The 24,552-nt window shown below is 32.9% G+C and overlaps 2 protein-coding genes across 4 annotated transcripts in view; one reads left to right on the top strand and one right to left on the bottom strand.

The window, feature by feature from the left end:
- Schip1 (Schwannomin interacting protein 1) overlaps positions 1–24,269 on the bottom strand; it is an 879,380-nt gene extending 855,111 nt beyond the window's left edge. For all 3 annotated transcript variants that reach the window (XR_011951179.1, XM_072534085.1, XM_072534086.1), the window contains exon 1: positions 24,141–24,269. The gene's annotated coding sequence lies outside the window, so the exon portion shown is untranslated. The remainder of the gene's footprint in view (positions 1–24,140) is intronic.
- LOC140443399 (uncharacterized) lies at positions 6,142–6,708 on the top strand. Its single transcript, XM_072534640.1, has one exon. It carries the CDS (start codon positions 6,142–6,144, stop codon positions 6,706–6,708), a length of 567 nt encoding a protein of 188 aa, XP_072390741.1.
- Positions 24,270–24,552: the final 283 nt, after the last annotated feature.

Raw genomic sequence — 24,552 nt, 5'->3', positions numbered from 1 at the left:
TAAATGTTTCCAATCTACTTCAAAAAAATTAGATGAGCAAGAAACTTTTAATGAAGACTTGTGTTGCGCATTAGTGTCTGCAAACATACCGCTTTCAAAATTAGCAAATGTAAATTTTAGTTCGTTTCTAAAAAAATATTGCAAACTTAATGTTCCAAGTGATCGGTCTCTAAGAAGAAATAATGTGAACGGGCTATACTCGTCGGTGTTAATTAATATTAAGGAAGAAATTGCAGATAATTATTTTTACATATCTGTAGACGAAACCACTGATTCCTCAGGAAAGTATATTGCTCATTTATTGATTGGTGTTCTTAAAGAAGATACCTTACCAAAATCTCATCTTATTTCATGCCAGCAACTTGAGAAAACAAATGCTTTAACAATTTTTGCGTTTTATACAAGAAACATTAGCAACTTTTTTTCTTCCGACAACTATTCCTTCTAATAAATTACTGCTTATTTTATCGGATGCTGCTCCTTATAAGGTGAAAGCAGGACAAAATTTAAAAAAAAATTTCCCAGATTTAATACATGTTACTTGTGTAGCGCATGGATTAAACAGAGTTGCAGAGGAAATACGAAAAAAGTTTCCTCTTGTAAATACCATGATATCCAGTGTCAAAAAAGTATTTCTTAAATCTCCTATAAGAATTCAACTTTATAAAGAAATGCTACCTAACATTTCTCTTCCACCACAACCTATTTTAACGCGATGGGGAACATGGTTAGAAGCAGCTAATTTTTATGCAGATCATTTTGTTAAAATAAAGAACATAATTGATACGTTAACAGATGAAAGTTCCCAATCTCTTTTGGATTCTAAACAAACTTTTCAGAGTAACTTGCTTCAACAAGAACTTTCATTTATAAAATCAAATTTTAGTTTTGTTCAAAAAACAATTACTCAGTTAGAATCACCAAAACTGTCATTGTTCGAAAGTACAGCATTAATAAAAGAATTTACGTCATGTTGTCGGAACGTTAGAGGTAATATTGGAAAAGATATTTTAAAAAAATTTGAAGCTACTATGGAAAAAAATGAAGGTTACCATATTCTTTCTGAAGTAGTCAGTGTTCTAGCTGGAAATATTTCGGAAACAATTAATTTAGAACCAAATGTTTTGGTTAGTTTGAAAAATGCTCCCGTTACATCAGTTGATGTTGAACGAAGTTTTTCCATATATAAATATATGTACTCAGACAGAAGCCACAAGTTTTTGTTAGAAAATTTTGAACACCACTTGGTCATTTATTGTTACCATAATTCTAAATAAGTTTATTCATACTTAAAAATGATGTAGTTACTTAAAATAAATGTAAATCTTAATGAATAGTAGGAAATATTTAGTTATGTACACTTTTTTTTTTAAATAAAATTGTTACTATTTTTCGATTTTTTTATTTATTTGTATGCATATTTTGTAAAATATTTGCATATTTTCGGGTAAACACGTGCATAGTTTGCATATTTGCCGAAGTCTAGTTATGATCATTTTTATTTCGAAATCCCTATGAAATCAACACCATGTATATAAAGAAGTAATGCATAAACGATTATTTATTGTATATGTTTTATATAATAAAACAATATATTGTTATTTTTAAATTAAGTTTAATTGTAATCATTGACTAAAATTTGTATACAGGGTGAACTATAAAACGAAATTACGATTTTCTCAATTTTTTTGAAAAGATCACCCTGTATTTTAGTTTTTAGAAATATTGTATTTATGATACTCTTTTATTTTTATATAGTATTCCCTATACCTAAACCTATTATTTTCCGAGATATTTTTAGTGTTCTTCAAATTTCGGAACTACATTCAATTTTTGTAAGTAGAAATAAGTATTGAGTATTAAGTGATAATAGAACAAAATTATTTTTATTCAATAAGTAACTATCAAAAAATATAAACCATAATAATATGTAATGAATGTAACGAATAATGTGATATTAAGGAAATAGGTCCAAAGTAAATGTTCAAAATGACCAACGTCTATACAATTTTGTAACCGATATTCAAATGACCGAGCCACATTTCTTAAAATTTATAAATTAATTTTATTAAAAGCTTCTCTTAGTCTATTTTTCATATCATCTGGCGTTGTTGGAGGCTTCTGGTATACAAGGTCTTTTATGAGCGTGTACATTATTCAACCGTTAACTGATTTAATAAATAAATCTGTAGAGATGGGTATTTTTCCCACTGATTTGAAAATTGGTATCGTTTCCCCAATATTTAAAAAAGGAAACAAAACTATGTTAGAAAATTATAGACCAATTACCGTACCAACTGTCTTGTGTACGATTATTGAAAAATGCATTCATAAAAGGATGTTGCCATTTCTTAGTAAATATAACATAATAAGTTCATATCAAAATGGGTTTCTTCCAGGTAAATCAACCGAGAGTGCATCAACAACACTTTTTAAATTCATTTATAGTTCATTAGATCAAAAGAAATTTGTTGGAGCCCTCTTTTTTGATTTAACTAAAGCTTTTGACTCTATAAATTTAAATGTAGCAATTTGTAAACTAAACGGACTTGGATTTCGAGGCAATTTTTTAAAATGGTTACAATCCTATCTAGAATATCGACAGATGTATGTCAAGGTCGGTCATTATCAATCAGATTTGTATGACGTTGATCTGGTTCTTTGTTATATCAATGATATGCCTAAATATATGAGTACGGAAAATATTTTTTTGTATGCTGATGACACGACTTTGGTGGCATCTGCAGAAAATGCTGAGGAATTGAGGTTAAAACTCAATACCTTAGCCCATGAGTTTACGTCTTGGTGCGAAAAAAACTCCTTAATAGTAAATTCGAGTAAAACAGTATGTATGCAATTTTATATAAAAACTTCAATAAAGGAAAATTTCTCCGTCAAAGTCGACAATGATTTTATCACTTTATCTGACACTACAAAGTTTTTAGGACTACATCTAAACAGTAATATGAGCTGGGAGATACATATTAATCATGTATGTATTCGAAAATTAATTCTGGATACGATGCTCTTTTGCAACTCAAATACTTATTTACAACGGAACAGATACTTAATGTTTATTACGCTATCATCTATTCACATTTGTCATATAATATTGTTCTATGGGGCAGTGCAACAAATGTCTCGAAAGTTTTTATAGCCTAAAAGCGCATAATTCGCTTGATTTTTAATTTACCATATAGACATACGTGTAGAGAGCATATTAGAAAATATCAAATACTTACTATTCCCTCAATTTTTATATACAGAAGTATTCTGTATACAAAAGCTAATATCAATAGATTGAAATCAAATTCAGATGTACTCAATTATCGTACCAGAAAAAAAGATTTCTTTAGGACTCCTAAACATTACACTTCTATGTTTGAAAAAAAAACCCTGATTATAACGGCGTAAGGTTTTTTAATCAGCTCCCATCCAAATTAAAAAGTGAAGCAGATGATGATAGGGCATTTAAGAATAAATTGAAGACTTATCTCATCGAGTCATGTTTTTATAGTGTCTCGGAATTTATGTCTTAGATATGTTGTATGTTGTTTCTATATTTATGTGTATGTTTATATTGTATAGGTAGTCTTTAACGTTTCCTTTTACTTTGACATGTCCTATATTATTTAAATAATCTGCAAGGATGAATAAAGTTTTATTTATTATTATTATTATAGCCCCACATGAAAAAATCAATTTTGGAAATTTCCGGTGATCGTGGTGACCAAACAGTTGGTCCTCCTCTGCCTATCCACCTCTCAGGATAGTTGCTAATTAGATGATTGTGAATACAAGCAGTGTGATGAACCGTCGTGTAAAAACCACATTCGTTGTCGAATATTAAGCGGTACATTTTGCAGTAGTATTAGCAATTGATTTTTTAGAAAATCTAGATATGTGACACCATCAAAAAAATGTGGGCCAATCACATAATCGCTAACAATACCACCCCAAACATTTATAGACCACCTAGTTTAATTACGAGTGTTAACAAAATAGGGATTTTTTAATGCATCAAACATCATGATGATAGCCTCATCTCCAAAAAGCACATAATCGAAAAAAAAGGTCTCTTTGCCCTTGCTGCTGAGACCATTGACAAAATTCTAATCTGCATTGATAAATACCGACTGGCAATTCTTGATGTAAATATATGCGGTAAGGATGCAGTTTACGTTTACGAAGGATTTTTGCCGCCAAAATTTGACTAATGTCATATTGACGTGAAATTTTAAGAGTGCTAATGAGAGATTCTTCAGTAGTAGCTATCAGTACATCATATTCCTTTTCTTCACTTAGAACAGTTTTGGTTCTCTCATTTTTTTTTATATACAACTGACCCAGTGCGAACAAAACGATCCATTAATTTTTCAAAAGCTCTTGCGTTTGGCTTCCTCCGTTCAGGATATTACTCGTGATATATTCTGCATGGAAGTAAGCAATTTCTCGAACTTTCCTCTAATACTCAGGTCATATTATAATGTTAACTCTTCTACAGCAAAATTAATTTTTAACAATAAAGACAAGCCACACAGACAGATTAAAAAGATAATAATATGAAAACTGTCCTTCCTGTTTGTTTTGTATGTCCATTTGTTCCAGGAGATTCATATCAGTCCCCTTCGTTTCATTTTTGTAGTTGCCCCAATCCAACCCCTTTGCCATTCAACTAATCCACTACCCAGCTCTCCAAACAAACCCTGAGTGCCGTTCGCACAGTTTCAGTTATTTTGCTTGCCCTATTTCCACCCCCAGTAACATCTGTCCCCAATTTTCAACCCCTTATAAATATAAGGGGTTAAAAATTATAAATTAAATACTCTGTATAGTAATGCAAAACCCAATACCCAATTATGAGAAGAATACAAATTTGGAAATATATATAGGGTGTCATATTTAAAAAATTGTATGTTTGCTATATCACGTAGCTATTAATCACCCTGTAAAATTTCACATATTTTCCAAGTATAGGGAATATTATTGCCTACAATTTTTCTAAATAAGTTTTTTGGATATTCCATACCATAATCAGATTATCGATTGATGTCGCATTAAAAACTAACCCTGTATATTTTATCTTTGTTATCATTTATAACAAAATCAATAAGACTTCAAGTCCACATGATAAAGTATTTTGTATTTTTACTTTCCACCTCTACTTTAATAGAATTACATTACCCGCCTCCAAAGCATATATCTTGATCTGGTCTCTGAACAATATATACACATTTACCCTTGTTATATCTATCCTATACAAAGTTTACTCTCCTAGAGCAAAGACATGAGACTTAATAAAGATAAGTACTCGTATACTCTTCTATAAAATATTGATGGGTTGTCTCTTGACTGTATGCAAAAGGGATAACAGCAGCAAATTTAGTAAAATGGGGTCATCGCTTGCGATATACTATATGAAAAGTTATATTACAGAACAGTGTGTCACAGGCAAGGTGTTGCTTTTTTTGTCGTTTTTGAATTCAATATTGTTTTATTGGTTTGTTTTTAAGACCGGTTTTCTTTTTTTTTTCTTTTACATTTCATCATCATCTCTGATTTACTGGCCGCCATTAATTTTTTTTTCTATAATTTGTTGCCTATTGCTTTATTAGTTCGCTCTACTAATGTCATTATTAACTTTCTTTTCCTCAATCATTTATTTATTATATACCTTTTTCATCGTTTTACCTTTTCTATTTGCAAAATATTTTATTTTGTCTCCCTATAGACGGAGAGCTGGTGCCGAAAAATTATCGTCATCAGTAATATGGAGTTTGTCTCGTAAAAAACGTCAATTATACATTCTTCTGCTTCCTCTTTATAAGCAATTCTGCTTGTTCATTGACCGATGACAGACAGATGTCATCCGGTACCGCCATTCCGGCCAGGGTCATGTAACTTGTAACTTGTAGCTTCTTGATTGCTATAATAAAGATTCTATATATATATATATATATATATATATATATATATATATATATATATATATATATATATATATATATATATATATATATGACCAAAGGAGTCAAAACATGGTGTCAGGTGTTAATTAAGTTTGAAACCACGAGGAAAGAGTGAGGTTAGAAGCCCGCCAATCCAAAGATTTTCTGGTTGTCAGAGATTTTAACAATAATAATGAAATTTAAACCGCCTAGTCCATTATTTAAGCATCAAAGTCCAGCTAGTTATTGGCTTTTATGGAAACAGAAGTTTAGAATTTACCTTACCGCAAGTGAGAAGAGTGCTTCAACAGAAGAAGTGAAAATTGCAAATCTTTTAAATTTCATAGGAGATGAGGGTGTTGATATTTATAATACATTTACAGAAGACCAACAGGCTACTCTCGATAAATTAATAGGTGCGTTTGATGATTATTTTTTGCCAAAAAAGATAGCTCCAATGGAAACCTTGAAGTTTCATCATCTTGTTCAAGGTAATGAACAATCTATAGACCAGTACCTGACTGACTTAAAGGAACAAGCAAGATTATGCGAATTTAAATGCACTAAAGCAACCTGTGGTGAGTCCTATGAAGATAGAATGATACGTGATCAGCTAATCATTGGGCTAACATGTAATGAAAGTCAACTCAGACTCCTTAGAGAACAGGCTCTTACTACTGAAAAAATCCTTGAATATTGTAAGAGTATTGAGTTAAGCAAAGAGCATATTAAAGTTCTTACCAAAGAAAAAGACCGATGACAGACAGATGTTATCCGGTACCGCCATTCCGGCCAGGGTCATGTAACTTGTAACTTGTAGCTTCTTGATTGCTATAATAAAGATTCTGTATGAACTTCTTGTTTAATATATATATATATATGACCAAAGGAATCAAAACAGTTTTGGTAGATGTTTTCGATAGTTTTCAAAGATGGATTACATCATTACATCTTTGTCTTCATTTAGGTGAATCAGACACAGAAATGTTGGTCAATTATACTTTTGTGATTTCTCAATGCAATCTCAGTGCAATCTCTCTGCAATCGACCTTTGTGGCAATACTCAAAAAGTCAAGTGCAATATCCTGCTCAAATTACAGAACAATAGCTTTAATTCTTTGAACAGAAACATTTTTGAAAATAATATACAGCAGAATTGTTAAAACTCTTGAACATGAAATAAGTGACACACAATTTGGCTTTAGAAATGGTATGGGCACAAAAGATGCTTTGTTCGGCTTGAATTTTCTCGCCCAGAGATGCATGGATGTGAATCAGAACATGTACTTTTGTTTTGTAGATTTAAATATAAAAAGCTTGTAGAAATATTAAACAGCAAAAATATTGACAGTCGTGATGTGAAAATTATATCTAATCTATATTGGAATCAAACTGACAAGGTAAAAGTTGACAACAAGAACACTCGAGATAACAATATACAGGATAGAGTCCGCCAGGGTTGAGTGCTGTCACCACTACTCTGCAATGTCTACCGTGAAGCGCAATTTAAAGGAGCGCTCTCAGATTCAATAGAAGGTATATCTATTAATGGCGAAATTTTGAATAACTTGCGTTTTGCAGACGATACAGTAATAATGATGGATAACAACAATGATTTACAGAACGTAAAGCAATGACTTAATGAATGCTGTCATGAATACGGACTTTGATGAATTTGAAAAAAACTAAATGCATGATCATGACTAAATCAGCAGATGCAAACATCCAATTAATTGTTGAGAATACTATAATTAAGATATGTGTGTATACCTACAAATACTAAGGAACATGGATAACATCAAATGTAGACCAATCCAAAGAAATTAACACACGTATTGAACTAACGTAGGGATCGGATCACGAACAAGGAAATGAGACGGAGAACAGGAGTGACAGATGCCATAGAAAGAATTATGACCCTTAAGTGGAACTGGGCGGGGCACATAGCTAGAATGTCGGATAACAGATGGACACAGCGAATAATACAGTGGGGACCGAGACAAGAAGCACATCGAAGTAGAGGTCGTCCACCAACAAGATGGTCTGATGACATAAAACGGATCGACAAAAATTGGATGCAAACAGCACAAAACAGAAATACATGAAAAAGATTGAGGGAGACCTATATCCAGCAGTGGATAGATCCGGGTTAAATGATTATGATGATGATGATTGAACTAGCACGTACATCATTCGTTAAACTTAAAATGTTTTTTTGTTGTCGGGAATGCTTCGGTGTTACGTATTTACTACACTTCTTTATGGCTTGGAAGTATGGACATTAAAACAAGTACATCTGAATAAGTTGGCCGCCTTTAAATTTTGGTGCTACAAAAGAATCGTACGAATATCATGGACTCAAAGAATGCCAAACGCAGAAGTTACTAGAAGATTATAAAATGAATCTGAAATAAAATTGACTATCAAAAGAAGAAAACTTGAGTACTTATGCCATGGTATGGTAAATATACTCATTATTGCAGCTTATTGTGCAAGGCGAAATTGGAGGAAAGCGAAATGTGGGAAGACGAAGAATATCGTGGCTTAAGAACTTGAGGGAATGGTTTGAATGCAGTAGTGCAGAAATATTTAGAGCAGCAGTCAACAGCACTCATTAGCACTTGTAAAATTTTAATTTTAAGTTTTAGGGTAATATTTAACAAGCTTGTATCTCTGTATAGAGGAGGAGGATTATACATTAATAATTATATTATGAACTTTTAAGATTAAATTTTCCAATCAAATAAAGTCCACAACGGCTGACACCTAATTGGGTACAAAAGGGGTGGCGGACAAGGTTAAGTAGAAGAAAATTTTAGTGAAAAATCATCAACAATAATATGTCAGCCATTTTCACTACTTGATATTGAACCCCTAAGGTGTCTAGTGCTGTCAGCTAGGTTGGTACCTAGTGTAGTAAAACAGAGTTAGATTGTTCAGTTTCTTATTTATAAATAACTCGATAAGTTTCTATTTATATAATTTTTGAAGCGAAGCTTCTATACTTGTGTTGTATTACTTTTTTCTCTATAGTAAAATGCTGAGACGAGCGTCACGAAACTAACGCCACGAGGAGAAGGCGTAACGGGTAGCGTCACAAAACAGCGGATCTTTACATTGATTAACTATTATTAGGGGGCTTTCTTGATGGTATTATATAAAGACCCTACATATTACCTATTATTAGTAATAAAATAACCTAAAAGAAGACTTTACACTTGGAAATCACCTGCGGATTCAGAAGACAACATTGTTCGAAACCAGATAGATTACATTTTAATAAAATCTAGATATAAAAACGCTATAAAGTCTCTGAGAACATACCCCGGAGCTGACCATGCTTTTATCTGCATTAGTAGGCGTAATGCAGATAAAATTGAAGAAGATCCAAAAACAAACAAATATACCACGGTTTGATGTCTTAAAGATAAAAGAAGAACCTATACGTTAGAGCTTAAAACAAGAAATAAATGATAACTTAAAGAAAATCAAACAAGACGTGATAAAAACCACAGATGTTAATGACAAATGGAACATGGTACAGGAAACTTTAATAAAGGCAGAAGAAAAGCTACTGCAGACAAAAATAAGAAAAAAACAGAGGTGGATGACTCTAGAAAGCTTAGATCTAATGGGGGAAAGAAGGAAACATAAAGGCAGGAGTAAAGCAAAATACAAGGAACTACAGAGATTGATAGGAAAGAAAATAAAAGAGACCAAATCCACCTGGCTTGCTAATCAATGCAGTGAAATAGAGGCATATGCTAAACAGTATGATAGCTTTAACATGCATAAGAAAATAAAGGAAATGACAAATACACTGAGAAAAAAGAAAGATGCCCTTCTGAAAGACGCAAATGGAAAAATCATTATAGAAATTAAAGAGAAATTAAAAAAATGGAAGACATACATAACAGATCTGTTTGAGGATAATCGACAAGAACCGGAAGAAATCGACAGCGAAACGGGGCCAGAGATCATAATAGAGGAAATCGAACAAGCAATACGAAACGCAAAAAACGGAAAAACTGTATTTCCAGACGAAATACCTGCGGAACTACTGAAATGTCTAGACAATAAAACTCTACCTGTACTTCTGGACCTATTTAATGAAGTATATAAAACTGGAAAAATCCCACAGGAATGGTTGGTGTCCCCCTTTGTAGCAATACCAAAAACAGTATATATACCAAAGATTGTTCAGACTATAGGACAATATCACTAATAAGCCATACCCTCAAAATATTTCTAAAGGTGATTCATGGAAGATTATATCGAAAACTAGAAGATGATATGGATGATACTCAGTTTGGGTTCCGCAAGGGACTGGGAACGAGAGAGGTATTGCTTGCTTTTAATGTCCTCTCTCAAAGATGCTTAGATATGAACCTAGATATTTCTTCCTGTTTCATCGACTTCGAGAAGGCATTCGACAGGGTCCGACATGAAAAACTAATAGAAATACTGAGAAACAAAGATATAGACAGACGAGACTTACGAATCATTATCAATCTGTATTGGAATCAAAAGGCCGATATAAAGATAGAAGAACAAAAGTCCGAAAATATAGATATAAAGAGAGGAGTAAGACAGGGCTGTGTTCTGTCACCATTACTGTTTAACGTGTACAGTAAAGCCATATTCCAGGAAGCGATAGCGGATCTGGGTGATGGAATCTCTGTAAACGGAAGAATAGTAAATAACATAAGATAACAGTGGGTTCAAAGGATTACCAATGCTGAGGTACTACGACGTCTAAATAAGGAGTTAGAAATTATGAACAGCATAAAAAGAAGAAAACTAGAATATTTGGGTCACATAACCAGAGGAGAAAAATATGAGCTGCTGAGAATTATTATGCAAGAAAGGATCCAAGGAAGAAGACGCATCTCCTGGCTGAAGAACCTTAGAGAATGGTTTAACTGTAGTTCACTACAACTTTTCAGAGCAGCAGCCAACAAAGTGACCATAGCCGTTATGATATCCAACCTCCGATAGGAGATGGAACTTTAAGAAGAAGAAGTAATAAAATAAGAAAAAACAATCAAATTAGGAAGTTTCGAACTTGATAAAACTTTATTTTGTATTGCTTAAAATCGAAATAAATAAATGTCTGCAACATAATAGGAAAAATATGTTTACAAGATCACTAAATATATATAGTTTTGCTGAAACTACTTAATTGGTTATATTATATTTAAAAAAGTTAATAACAATTTATACTAGTTTATGTCAGCCGTCCCTGTTCGGGTTATTCCTTAGAGAGGATTCATGCAAATGCAAGAACCTTCACTCACGCCGGAGATTACTTTAAACACAGTAAAGACATTTCCGGCTGTCGTAAAATTAATCAGGCTACTCTCAAGATGCGACGGTGGCCTTTGCCTATGCCCACGCCAATGCCTCCCGAGGCGCTAATAAAGCAAACGCGTTATGTACACAAAAACGGTCAATTTTGGTAAAAAGCTGCTACGAAACGACCTAGTAACTTCATATTATGTAAAACTGTAAGCAGACAGTCGTTTGTTTTATGTACAATAAACACATTGTTAAAAAATATTAGATTTTAAGAGAAAAGGTGAGAAGATTAGAAAAGTTGTCTCTGGAAGCTACAACTTAATTGCGATATTTGGGAAGACCGATGTAAAAACGTCAAATATATCAGCACATTATAAAAGGTATTTTGTTTGGTTATTCGATTATCATCTCTTATATTTACATGTCGCTTCCATTTTGTTCTTTTCTATGAGAGTCATAACAAAAGTGTTCACGTTGCGATCCCTGTCGAGCCTGCCATCATGCCGCGAATTCTGGTACACAAAGAACTAGAAATACAATTAAAATCTCACTCTAAAGTAGAACACGGCTTTCATTAAAGCCAAACATAACAATTGTTGCGTTTAATGTAAAAACAAATACTCTTTGCACTTTTGTGCAAATATCATAAATGTAACATCCTGTGTCTTTAGAAATACGCAATAGACCTGATCTTCCAAGACCAAAAATTGTAGGTATGCAGGTCATCATCATCATCACCATCCAGCCTCAAAAGTCCACTGCTGAACATAGGCCTCTTCCTCGTGTTTCCAACCCCGTCTATTTTGCGCCACTCTCATCCAGTTTTTATTATGTCTTCTTAAATTGTCAGCCTTTGGTCTCCATTCCAATAACTTTTGTCCATTGCCCATCCGTCATTCTAGCTATGTTTCCTGCCCATCTCCATTTTAGTCTGGCTATCCTTTCGATAACGCCAGTCACCTCGGTTCTTCTCTTCGTTTTTTATAAATATTTTTCTTTTCGGGCACGTAGGCAGGTCACTTTTAAAAGTTTCTCTCAGTTTTCCAGATGCGGCCCACCCAAGACCGATTCTTGTCTTCAGTGCATGGGTCTGATTATCCCTGCCAATCCTAATTTCATGTTCTAAGTATTTATATTTTTGTTTTTGAGATGTTTATATTTAAACCTACATTTTCTATAGACACAATGAATTCCTGTTCCATCTCTCTTGCCATTCCTAAGTCTAAGGAAGTCTTTGCCTATTAACGATAAAGTGCGTGATATAAGAGCATTTGAAAGTGGTCGAAAAATTGCTGATGCATGTTGGTAATATGGACTTGTTAATTCAACTGTCGGCTGAATCCTAAAAAACAAAGACAAAATTTTAAAAGCCTTTAATGAGGAGGAAGAAAATGTTAAAAAGATTAGGAAGTGCATTCGTGATGATGTAGATTCAGCTCGAATTAAATAGTTCAAACAGTGTCGCAGTTCTGATAGAGGAGAAAGCTACAGAGTTTGGAAAACTATTTGGTGAAGATAAAATTTCCTTCCCGAAAATTGTTGAAGAGGCAAAATGTGTGGACGAGAACGTGACAGGTGATTGGTTACAAAATACATGGCCATAACTAAGGCAACCATACAAGGATGAAGATATCTTCAATGGCGATGAAACTGGTGTCTTTTACAAATTAATACCAGACAAAACTTTCAATTTCAAAAATGTGTCGGTAAAAAGCTTTCAAAACAAAGAGTCACGGCTATTGTTTGTGCAAGCATGACAGGTACAGAGAATAGAAAGCTTTTGGTTATTGGGAAAAGTTTACATACTAGGTGATTTAAAAACATAAAAACACTGCCTGTAAACTACACAGCTAACAAAACAGCTTGGATGACTTCTGCTATGTTTGAAGAAGAATTGAAAAAGTGGAACAACGAACTCTCTTAAAAAAAAGAAAAATTCTTCTTTTAGTTATCGCAAACAGCTTTTGAAAAGGATGATTTTTTGTATGGACAATGGGGAACCCGTGAACATTACCATCCTTGATGCAGTTCAGTTTTTAGACAATGCGCGGAGTGCGGTTACGTCAGTGACAATTTGTAAGTGCTTTCGTCAAGCTAAATCAACTGTAGTTTCTCTCAATGTTCAGGATGTTGACGAGAATGACAAAATGACTTTATCAGAGTGGATACAAAAAATTTAATGTAAACCAGGGAAAGTTTGGAATTGATCTTGACTCCTATAATTTAGTAGACGATCAAGTAGAAACATTTCAAGTTTTAAGTGATAAAGAAATTGTGGAACAAGTGCAAAATGTGAAAGTGGATGTTGATAAAGATAATGAAGAAGAAGAATACAGCGTTGATTGTCTTACAATCCAAGAAGCAATGATAGCTGCTGAAACCATATCCAGGTTTTACCAGTTCAGGGAGGCATCCACAACTACCAAAGGAGCAGCTCAGAATATTAAGGACACTACAGAAAAACTTTATTTTTCGGAAAGGGTTGTGCAGAAGAAAATGACTGACTTTTTTCAGCATTAGAAAACTTTTTCATTAAAAATGTAAGTTTCATATAAATGGTATGTTTTATTTTCTAATTTTTATATCCTAAATGCAGCTGTAATAATAAATAATGTTGTAATAAAATTTTGTCTCGTTAAAATTTCATTTTTTTCGACCTCTTTTATAGAGTCACTCTGATATAGCGATTTTTGTACTAGGTCCTTCAATGACGCTACAACCAAGTTCCACTGTATATTATCGACGAAACATAAGTTGATAAAATGCGTTAGGCTGTCTTATATAAACACACTACATCCAAATATTAAATTTACGATGGAAACAGAGAAATATCAACAACTATCGCTGCTAGATGTATTAGTAAATCGAAGGAAAGGTTACTTAGGACATAAAGTGTATCGAAAACCTACACACACACACGGACAGATACCTAAACAGGAACTCAAATCATCATCCGGGCCAAAAACAAGGTGTCATCAAAACTCTGTCAACCACAGCATCTGCAAAGTGAACTTCTTCATATTGAAAAAGCGCTCACCTCTAATAATTATACCAGAAGAGAAATATATAAAGCGATTAACAACGTTTCTAGAAGAAAGGATGAAGAAACAGCATGTATAGGCAAAGCGTTCTTGCCCTATATATCGGTGGTAACAGACAGAATTGGGCGAATACTTAAAAAAGCCAATGTAAAGACCATTTTCATGCCTACAAAGAAAATCAAGGACTGTTTAAGATCGGTGAAGAACAAACGCGACCCATTAGCAACGGCCGGAGTATACCGAATATCATGCACATGTGGAATGGTATATGTGGGAACCACGAAAAGACACACCAGGCAGACAAACACCAGGATAAACGAACATAAAAGCCATTGTCGTTAAGGACATATCGACAAATCTGCCGGTGTCGAACAGGCTTTGGGAAGCGAAGAACATCGGATACTCTTTAAAGAAATGCAGATGCTAGATAAAATATCACAGTACTACCCACGGTTATTTCGGGAAGCGGTGGAAATATATAAGCATCCAAATAATTTTAATCGGATAGAAGAAGGACTAAAAATTAACAATACATGGATACCAATATTAAAATCCACAAACACCCTTCCCGCAAAACACAAAAAAAGAAAAGCTACGAACGACGACACGCCCCCTCACGCCGAAACCAGTGGAGGGGAGGTGGGTAGAAAAAATAAATATGGCCTCCGTAGTACAACGCGGGGTCAGTTTTAGCTTGCAAGCGAAGCAGTAACATCTCCAGAAGATGCCAACCCCTAGTATTGGCGAAACGTCGAAAACTAATCTCAGAAGACAACGGCCTAACAGCCCGAACAAACAGCTTAACAAGTGAAACATAAGTTGTTTAGATATTTTCCATCTATTTTTATTGCCTTTGACAGCCAAACCAAATTCGTAAAAGCATGTTACAGCACAATATTAAAAAGTTTAGGTAACATTGGGTTACCTTGTCTAACCTCCCGCTCCATTTTGTATGCGACTACTATTAGTATGTAATTTGACAGTGGTTGTTGCCTGTAGATATATATTGTATAACCATTTTATAGTCTAGCCTGCATTGTTTAAGCGCCTGTAGTATTTTAGTTTGAACTATAGAAGATTTCTATATCCCTATGTCTCAAATAGAGGCAATTATCAACTTTCGTCCTTTGTTTGTAGCAAGCTCTGATCCTAATGACTTACAAGCACTGACTCCTGGTCACTTTTTGGCAAGTAATTCAGGGGATTCAAACCACAAGAAGAACACAATGGTTTATTCGTTAATAAATAAAAAATTAAAAATAAATAAACAATAAAAATTGTTCAACACAAAGACAAGGGTAAAGCTAGTAGCCTGCATTTTCAGTATTTTTATTCAAAATAGCAAAAAAACACCTACTATAAAAAATAATAACAAATATTGAAAAGAACATAAGATAAGAAATATTTTTGATATGAAACTATTTCCTTATGGCGTTTTTTGCTAAATATTTTATACATCAGAATAAACTACAAGCGATATTATGTTGCTTATTCAGTCTTTACCGTTTAATCTACAAAAATAGATAAAACTTCTATTTCGCTGGGGAATGAGAACTAATTTCAATCTCTAGAAATTTTGCTCCTTCCCTGTGAAATGAAAGTCTCTGGTTTAATCATAGCAACAACAATGGCCATCAATGTATTTATTGGTAAAAGTTTTAATTAAAATTTCTTTTTGTTCATTTTTTTTCCGGAAACACAGAATATTTTAACACAATAAAGTAAATTAAACTCTTAATATCAACCCATCCCATACTGTATTAGTTCGACGATTTATTGATGGGTTTAGCCTACTGTGAACATAGATCTTTCCTTATATTTTATATTCTTTTCGATGTTTTGGACGGCATCTTGACTTGTTGAAAGGGAAGAAATCAATTCCAAAAAGTTGAGATTGAATGAAATTTAGATTATATATAAAGTTCCTACAAACAAACGAACAAATAGAAGCTGCAAAAAGGTGAGAGATGCAGTTAGGGGATAAAATTTAAAAATATCCAGGCTAAAATGGAATACACCCAAAATAAAATACGGTTCACAGAAACTATTTGAAATGTTTCGCAGAATATTTAAAAGATGTTTAAATGGCTAAAAATTTACAGAAGAATGGAAATAGTGCTATATCCCCCTGATACATAAAAAGCCACAAAAACTGATCCAGCTAATTAAAAACCTAGTAGAATTGGACATTAATCACAAAAAAATCTGAAGAATAAGCAGGGTTCACAGTTGGAGATCCACCATGGATAATAATATCCACCATGATCTCCCTGTCCCTCTTTCTCTATGTAGATGCACAATCTTTTGTAGATCTTTGCTGCCTCCACGACTTTCCTTCACCTACTTCGGTCAATCATATGTTTCCACCACTTATGTGTTCTCATAAAATAATAAATAATTTTGTAAATAAAATTTTGAAAATAAATTTGTAAATACAAATTGGATTCTGACGACTACACGTCAGATGATAGTAGGAAGAGAAACAAGAAGAAGAGAAGAGATGGTTCGGAAAAAGCAAGAAAACGGCTGGATCACCTAACAAAACCCAAAATTATGAAAATAAACTTGACCAAATAATCAAAATGATGCAGGACTTAACCAAAGAAACAAAAAATTAAACAACGGAGGTAAAAGAGATAAAGAGGGAACAGAGAAAGTACTGGGATGTACTAAATGACCTAAAGGAAGAATTGAAGAAAGTTAAACAAGAAAATCAAACAAAACACAAGTAGAAGGAAGAATTGCGTAAAGAGCTAAACGAAACGAAAATACGCTTGGAAAGACTAGAAAAGGAAAGAAAAGTCAACAATACAATAATACAATATTTGCCAGTAGATAAAATCGATAGAAATGTACTGAATCAAGCTATTGGAAACTTAATGGAGAAAGAAATGAACATAAATATTCAAATAGAAGAAGCAAATAGACTGGGAAAAAAAAAACATATTTGGGCAAACTACAAAACAAGCTTTAAAAAGACAAGGTCATGCAAAATAAAGCTACACTGAAACACTTAAAGGACTATAAAGTGTATGTAAATAATGACATAACAAAAGAAGAACTACAAATACAGAAAAAAATTAGACAACTCGCTAACGAAGAAATACATAGGGGAAAAATGGTTAAAATCAAATATAATACACTAATAATAGATGAAAAAACACACAAATAGAATTAATACAGTAACCAGCTAGAAGAAATCCATAAAAAACTCAAAAAACTAACAGAAAATAAAAATACACAAATAAAACCACAAACAATGACTTGGCAAATAAAAAAGAATTGAGCAAAGTTAAAAATAGGAAAAGAGCGAGAACGAAAGATAATCCCGAAATAAACACAAGAGAGGACATATTCATAGGAATATAGAATGTAAAAAAATTTTACGAAACTGGCAAATTGGAGCAAGTAAGCTAAGAGATTGATAATTACAAATTAGACATTGTAGGACTAAGTGAAACACGATGGAATGGCAGTGGATCAACCCAAGTAGGAGACCAACAACTAATGATATATTCTAGGAACATAAACATACATGATCAACGCGAAAAGAGAGTGGCAATACTGCTAACCCAAAAGAGAAGAAAGGCTCTAATAGAGTGGCAACCAGTATAAGAAAAGATTATCTGAGCGAGACTAAAAGCATGATACTTTAACATTATAGTAGTAAACTTATATGCTCCTACCAATAAAAACGACGAAGTTGAGAAGGAAGAATTTTACGAATAACTACAAACAATGTATAATAAGATTAATAATAAATATAGAAGAGATATGGAAATAATAATCGGAGACTTTAATGCTAAAATAGGCAATGATAATACAGTGCATGAACAAGTGATGGGAAATGAGGGAATAGGGGAAAGAGACGACAATGGAAATCGACTTATCGAATTTTGCTAGCAAAGTGATCTTATATTAGGTAAAAACATCTTTAAACATAAGCGGATACATAAGGAAACGTGGACATCACCAGGGGGGAGATACAAGAACCAAATATATACCAATTGAATCTAAACGGAGAAGCTGGTTGCAAGATGCCAGCGGCTTAAGAGGTGCTAATGTGGAGAAAAACTACATGCTAGTCAAAGCGAAACTAAAAATGAAATTAACCAGAAATTAAACAAAAAACCAACAGAAGGAACAAATACAACGTCGATGCTCTAAAACAAGAAAGTATAAGAAATATATTCGCTGCTGAGAAACTGGCAATTAACCGAAGTGAATCACAACAAACTGGAGAGTCAGTCGAAGAAACATGAAAGCATTTTAAAGAAGTAATGATAAACACAGCGACTGTAACAATCGGATTGAAAAGATGAGAAAATAAAAAATGAATAATTAAAGATACTCTAATACTGATAAAAGAAAGGAAACAATCAAAATAATTTTACAATAAAAAGGATCGGAAGAAGAGAGGTCAGTTGAAAGGAAATATAAGTGAAAAAACGCAGAAGTAAAAAACAAGCCAGAAAAGATAAAACTATATAAATGGAATGTTAAATTTACCAGAGAAAGCAGAGCAAGAAAACGACCTACGAACACAATAAATATACAATCATACGAAACCTAAAGAGAGAAGCACAAAGAAATTTACAAGAAGTTAAGGATAAACAAGGAAACAGAATAAAAAATAAGAAAGAAATAATACAGAGATGGAAGAAATACTTCGAGGAAATATATGCTAAGCATGAAATAACACAACTAAAATATGAAGAAGAATCACCAGAGCTAGAAATAAATATTGGAGAAATTACAAGGGAAGGAACTGAAAATAAACTAAAACTTTCAAAGAATGTTACGATAGGAGAATATACTCCTAGACCTAATAAAATATACTGAGCAACTAATAGCAATGTTACATACACTTCTGAACAAAATATGGACTGACGAAGAACTTAATCTCCAAATTAATTTAAGTCCTTAACGCTCTATTTTTAATAAAAATTTATCATAAAAATACAAATTAATTATACTAAGAGCACCGTTTACTTTTTTCTACAATATCATTTCCAAAATTCCATATTTTTTCGATTCTTTCATTTACTTCTGTTTGGTTGTGTATAAACATACAATTAACCTATTTCAAATTGAAAAATGAAGTCTCTATTTACTCTATTAGTTCGTTCCATGTCCACTGTACACAAAATAAAAACGGGAGAGTCGAAATAGCAGGATCATATTCTAGTTAAAATCTAATTTTGTGACCAGCAGAATAAAGCAATTTTCAGTTGGGATTCATTTGAATAATTTAATGGAATGCCACCGGAATACAAATTATTTGCTGCTCATGCAGCTGATTCCCTTCAACGATTTTTCTTGGAATATTCAACCGCTATTAGCAAAAAATAGGGAAAGAGAATATGTTTTTAGGTCGGATGGAAATGTTACAGTGATATATTTATATTCAACTTTATACCGTGCACTAGAATCGCTGCTTAGAATCTGTTCATTTTCAAACCAAAGTATTATAAATTTTTGAAATTTGTATTCTACAGTTGTGAGTGCATTTTATTTCGGAAGCTGTGTGCCATGATCCAATTATTACATTGCTCATGTTTTACGGACTCCATAATAACGTAATATCACATTTTCGTCTCCCCATTTTAACCATGTACAAAAAAGACAGCTCCCGTCGGGTCCTTATAGATACTATTAGCGTGACCCTCAGTCACTGTAATTCTAAGGCAACTGCAAAAAAAAAGTATCAAGATACCTAAAGAATCATCTCTTATTTGTTGACCTAACAAAAGCATACGATACAGTACCAGTGTATCTGGTATTTATGATTCTTAATGTAAACTATGACAAGTCCTCAAAAATGTATGAGCTATTATGGAGTATGATTATGTCAAAATTGTTCGAAAAACTCTTGTTCAAAACCATTATCAAGACAAACCTATTATCGAAGAAAGACGACACATCCCTGGTCACCAATTTGGATTCCAAAATCAGCAGTTTACAAAGTAATGACAAACAGAAAGTAGAACAATTTGCAGATCATTTAGAAAGTACGTTCAAACTCAAAGACAATGAAGGTGAAGAACTGAGATGGGAAGAACCATTCCAAACCAAAGAGAGAATAATGTTGACATAATTTAGAGAAGTATCAACAGAGATAAAAAAAATATAAATCCTAAGAAAGCTCCAAGATATGATCTCATAACAGGAGAACTAATAAAAAAATATACCAAGAAAAGCCATAGTTAAGCTGACACACCAAATAAATGCTGCTTTTAGATTGAGATATGTTTCCAGACCCTGGAAAGTAGCCGAAGTCATCATGATCGCCAAACCAAGTAAACCTCCTCTAAAACATTAAAAGAAAAGAAAGTCTGCTCTACAATCTTCTTGGACGTAGTAAAGGCGTTTGATAAAGTCTGCCATAAGGGTTTAAACTATAAACTAAGAACGTTCATGCCTAAACGGTATTTAGAAATCTTAGAATCATACATTGCGAATAGATATTTCAGAGTAAAAAGAAGTGTACACCGATTTAAGGGATATGAAAGCTGGCGTGCCACAAGGGAGAGTGTATTAGGTCCGGTCCTGTACCTATTGTATACGTGTGACATTCCAGAGCTAGAACAAAACACTATTGCTACCTTCGCGAATGATGCAGCCATACTAGCGATATGAGACACTAGTAAAGAAGCGATTGATAAGTTGCAACTATCAGTAGATAAAATACATACCTGGACCAGAAAATGGCGAATAAAATTAAATGAGACTAAATCTGCACACATTTACGAATAAAAAAATAGAAAGTTTCCCAGTTAGAATAAATGATACCCAAGTTCCTCATGTAACATCAGCAAAATGCTTGGATATCACCTTAAATGCGAGGCTGCGCTGGAAAGTTCATATCAAAAAGAAAAGAGGGGAACTTGCTTATTATTTAAGTTCCATATTAACATATCAGAACTGGAATAAATATTTGAAAATACTTATACACACCATGACAGATAACTCACACCAACAATTATTTCAAAGAAAGTTTGTAATTTTGTTATACGTTATACATTTTGATTACAAATGTACATATTTAATTTAATTAACAAATAATCACTTAAGTTTGTTCTGTAACTTTGACTAAGCTGAGTTAGTTATCATAGAATAAGTATTACAATTATTTATATTGTTACATTGAAATCAATTATTTAAAGTTTGTTAAAGTATGCCAATATTAACACATCAAATAACTTTGATATCTAAAATTAAAAAATTTTAGACATTTATTATTAATATCAGCTTATTTCATAAACTAGATAACTTAACTTACAGCATTTAAAATAGAAGAAGAACTGTCACACTTTAACCTACATTTGTCAAGTTTACTTCTAAAATCTGATATATAGCACATAAAAAACTCATTGTCTCCTAGTAAGAAATGTAGTTCTTTTTAAAAATCCTCTCCTTTTAAATTAAATGTCTGTTTCGTCCCCCGTTTTTTAAGTGTTTTCTGTGTGTTTCTGTGTGTGAACAAGTGTCTTAATTTAATTTTAACATAAAATTTTTTGGACTTTACAAAAATTTGCCAGATATTGCAACAACTTTATCAAAGAAATTTGATAACTTAGCTTATGTAATTGCACACCCACACAATCTGTACATCCATTCTTATTCATTGTCTTACAACTGTCACCTTCCAAAACAAAACATAAAATCTCAATAAATAACACACATTTCATAAATATATCTCCAGAATAAATATAAATAACTTTAAAGAACTTAATGGTATAGAACATTACTTTCATCAAACAAACAATACATCTCACCTATCTCTACTTCATTGGATAAAATCTGTCTCCTCAAGAACTTCCCCGTTTACTGTTAAACAATTACAATAGTTGACCTGAATTCTCCAATCAACAATACAAGATAGTTTAAACCATGTTCTTTCAACCATCAATTAATAGAGTACCGGCATGTAAGTAATGTTTATTTATTTGTTTATTTATTAATTCATTACAGTTTAATAGACTATGTTACCAATTTGTGGGTCTTACCTTGTCTGCTTAAACATTTTATTCATTTATAAAACCACAGACATGTAATATTGGCATAATTACTGTAATTTATATAATTTATATCACCTACCTATGTTTTATCTTTATTAGACAACACCCTAATATGGGATTATTATTTTCAGCAATTTAACTTTGTATCGTGACCTGAAGATGCTTTGCATATTATAGAAAGCGAAACCGGTCGTCCGATTAGTTAAATTAAATTGATTGTGAGTAAGTCTAACTTATTATTTCTTTTACCGTTCGAATAGCTATGATGATTGCCGACCTCCGCCGCGGAGATGGCACTTGAAGAAGAAGATTGGAAAAAATTCAACATTATCCATTCATAATTAATAAATTATCCATTTACAAGTAAGTACTGAGGCCAGTATGGGTATATGGGTGTCAACTCAGAGGCTGTACCAAAGCTAGTAATCTACATATAATCCAGAGATTTCAAAGCAAAGTACTGAGGAACATTGTTGATGCTTCTTAGTATATTCGTAACAGCAACCTCCACCAGGACCTGGGTATGGAAACTGTGACCGAAGTAATCAAGAGAACAGCAGGAAGTCACGAGCAGAGGCTGCACTTGCATCGAGGACAAACCATTTGAGTTAGTGTAAATGTGTTAAGGATAACAGTTTAGGTTAAAAAGCAGAGTATAGTGCTGTGATGTTATTGCAAGTTAGTTGTAGTGCATTAGTTGATAGATAAAATAAGAGTTAGCCATAGGATAAGCCCTTAGTAATATCTTGGCTGCGCAATTTAAGAGACTGGTTCCAGTGCACACCTAACCAATTATTTAGAGCAACAGCTTCAAAGATACGAATAGCAATGATGACTGCCAAACTCCGTAGCGGAGAGGGCACTTGAAGAAGAAGAAGAAGCCCTTAGATTTAAGTATTTGCTATTTATTAAGTTAGATCAGAAAATAACTGATAATTGGTCATTTGTGACCAGGTAGCAGTATACAAACACCGTACAGGTGTTATACAAAAAAAAAGATGATGTACGAAGCTAAGATAGTAAAACTAAGAACTCTAAACAGTGTAACTTTGTATTAATATATTCTGTTAGTTAAGTTAGGCTAGAATTACGTTGCTTATTGGTCTTATAGACTATATTGTAATAATTGAAACATCATATTAGTCAAAAAAAGTACTTACGCACAATATTGAATAAAATGCTGAAATTAAAATGATTATCAAAAAATCTAAAACTAGGGATCTGTAATACTATTATAAGATCAGTTGTATTATACGGTTGCGAGGCATGGTTCCTAATACTAAAAGGACAACAACACTCCTTTTGAAAACAAAATATTGAGAAAGATTCTAGGGCCCAATTAAGATCGGTCATATCCTGACAAGTGGTAATGAGTTATCTACCAGAAATAGAAATGGAGTTTAATGTATCTGCACCATTGGAAAGAGCTGTAATGGACTGCAAAGCGTGACGAGGCATATGCAGGGATACTAAAATTCTTAATGGGTTGTATGACCATATGAAGAATTAAGAAGAACAGCAAAGAATATAAGAAAAAAATACAAATATGAAAAGGGATAAAAAAATTGACAGCATATATGTATATTTATACTTTGTTTTAACTGCACATATGGTTATATAAAAAAATTTGCTTAGGCCATAATTTATTAATTTAACATAATGTTTAACATAAAGATTTTTTTAGTATGGATATTTTAAAAAATGTTTACTTAACACTTTTCAAAAACGTTCTATAGAACATTTTCAACCCACAAACAATACCACAATATGTTTATATATAAAACTAATTTACCAATCCAACAAAACATAAATAAATAATTCAGTGTACTTACCTATATCGTGGAAACTTCGATGGAAATGTTGATGGAAACTATGGACCTCTCTTCGCTGTCCGTAGTGGGAGTCACGCTGTGAAACTAGAATACGCAATCCGAGTTAGTCACCTCCAAAAACGGCGTCGAGTTGGATAGACGTCGCGACGGAAGAAACACTGAAGGCGCCGCGTACGGCACACACTTTATATAAGCGTTGGATACTTTCGGTATTGCGCCAACTCAGATGATGGCTGGTTCCGTTTCTTTGTTTTAAAAAATTTAAATATAACACTAGGAAATGTCCAAGGTAGATACTCAATGTGTAAAGAAATAGAAGGAAAGAAGAAAAAACAAATAAAATAGAACATGGACTCGTTGTTAGATTTCTTTTTGACAAAAATTATATCGAAAAGTCACATCTGTGATTTCC

The sequence above is a fragment of the Diabrotica undecimpunctata genome, chromosome 6 (genome assembly GCF_040954645.1).
Source record: "Diabrotica undecimpunctata isolate CICGRU chromosome 6, icDiaUnde3, whole genome shotgun sequence".
Taxonomy (NCBI): domain Eukaryota; kingdom Metazoa; phylum Arthropoda; class Insecta; order Coleoptera; family Chrysomelidae; genus Diabrotica; species Diabrotica undecimpunctata.
The sequence above is the reverse complement of the archived record's forward strand: the minus strand, read 5'-3'. Positions and strand labels throughout refer to the sequence as shown.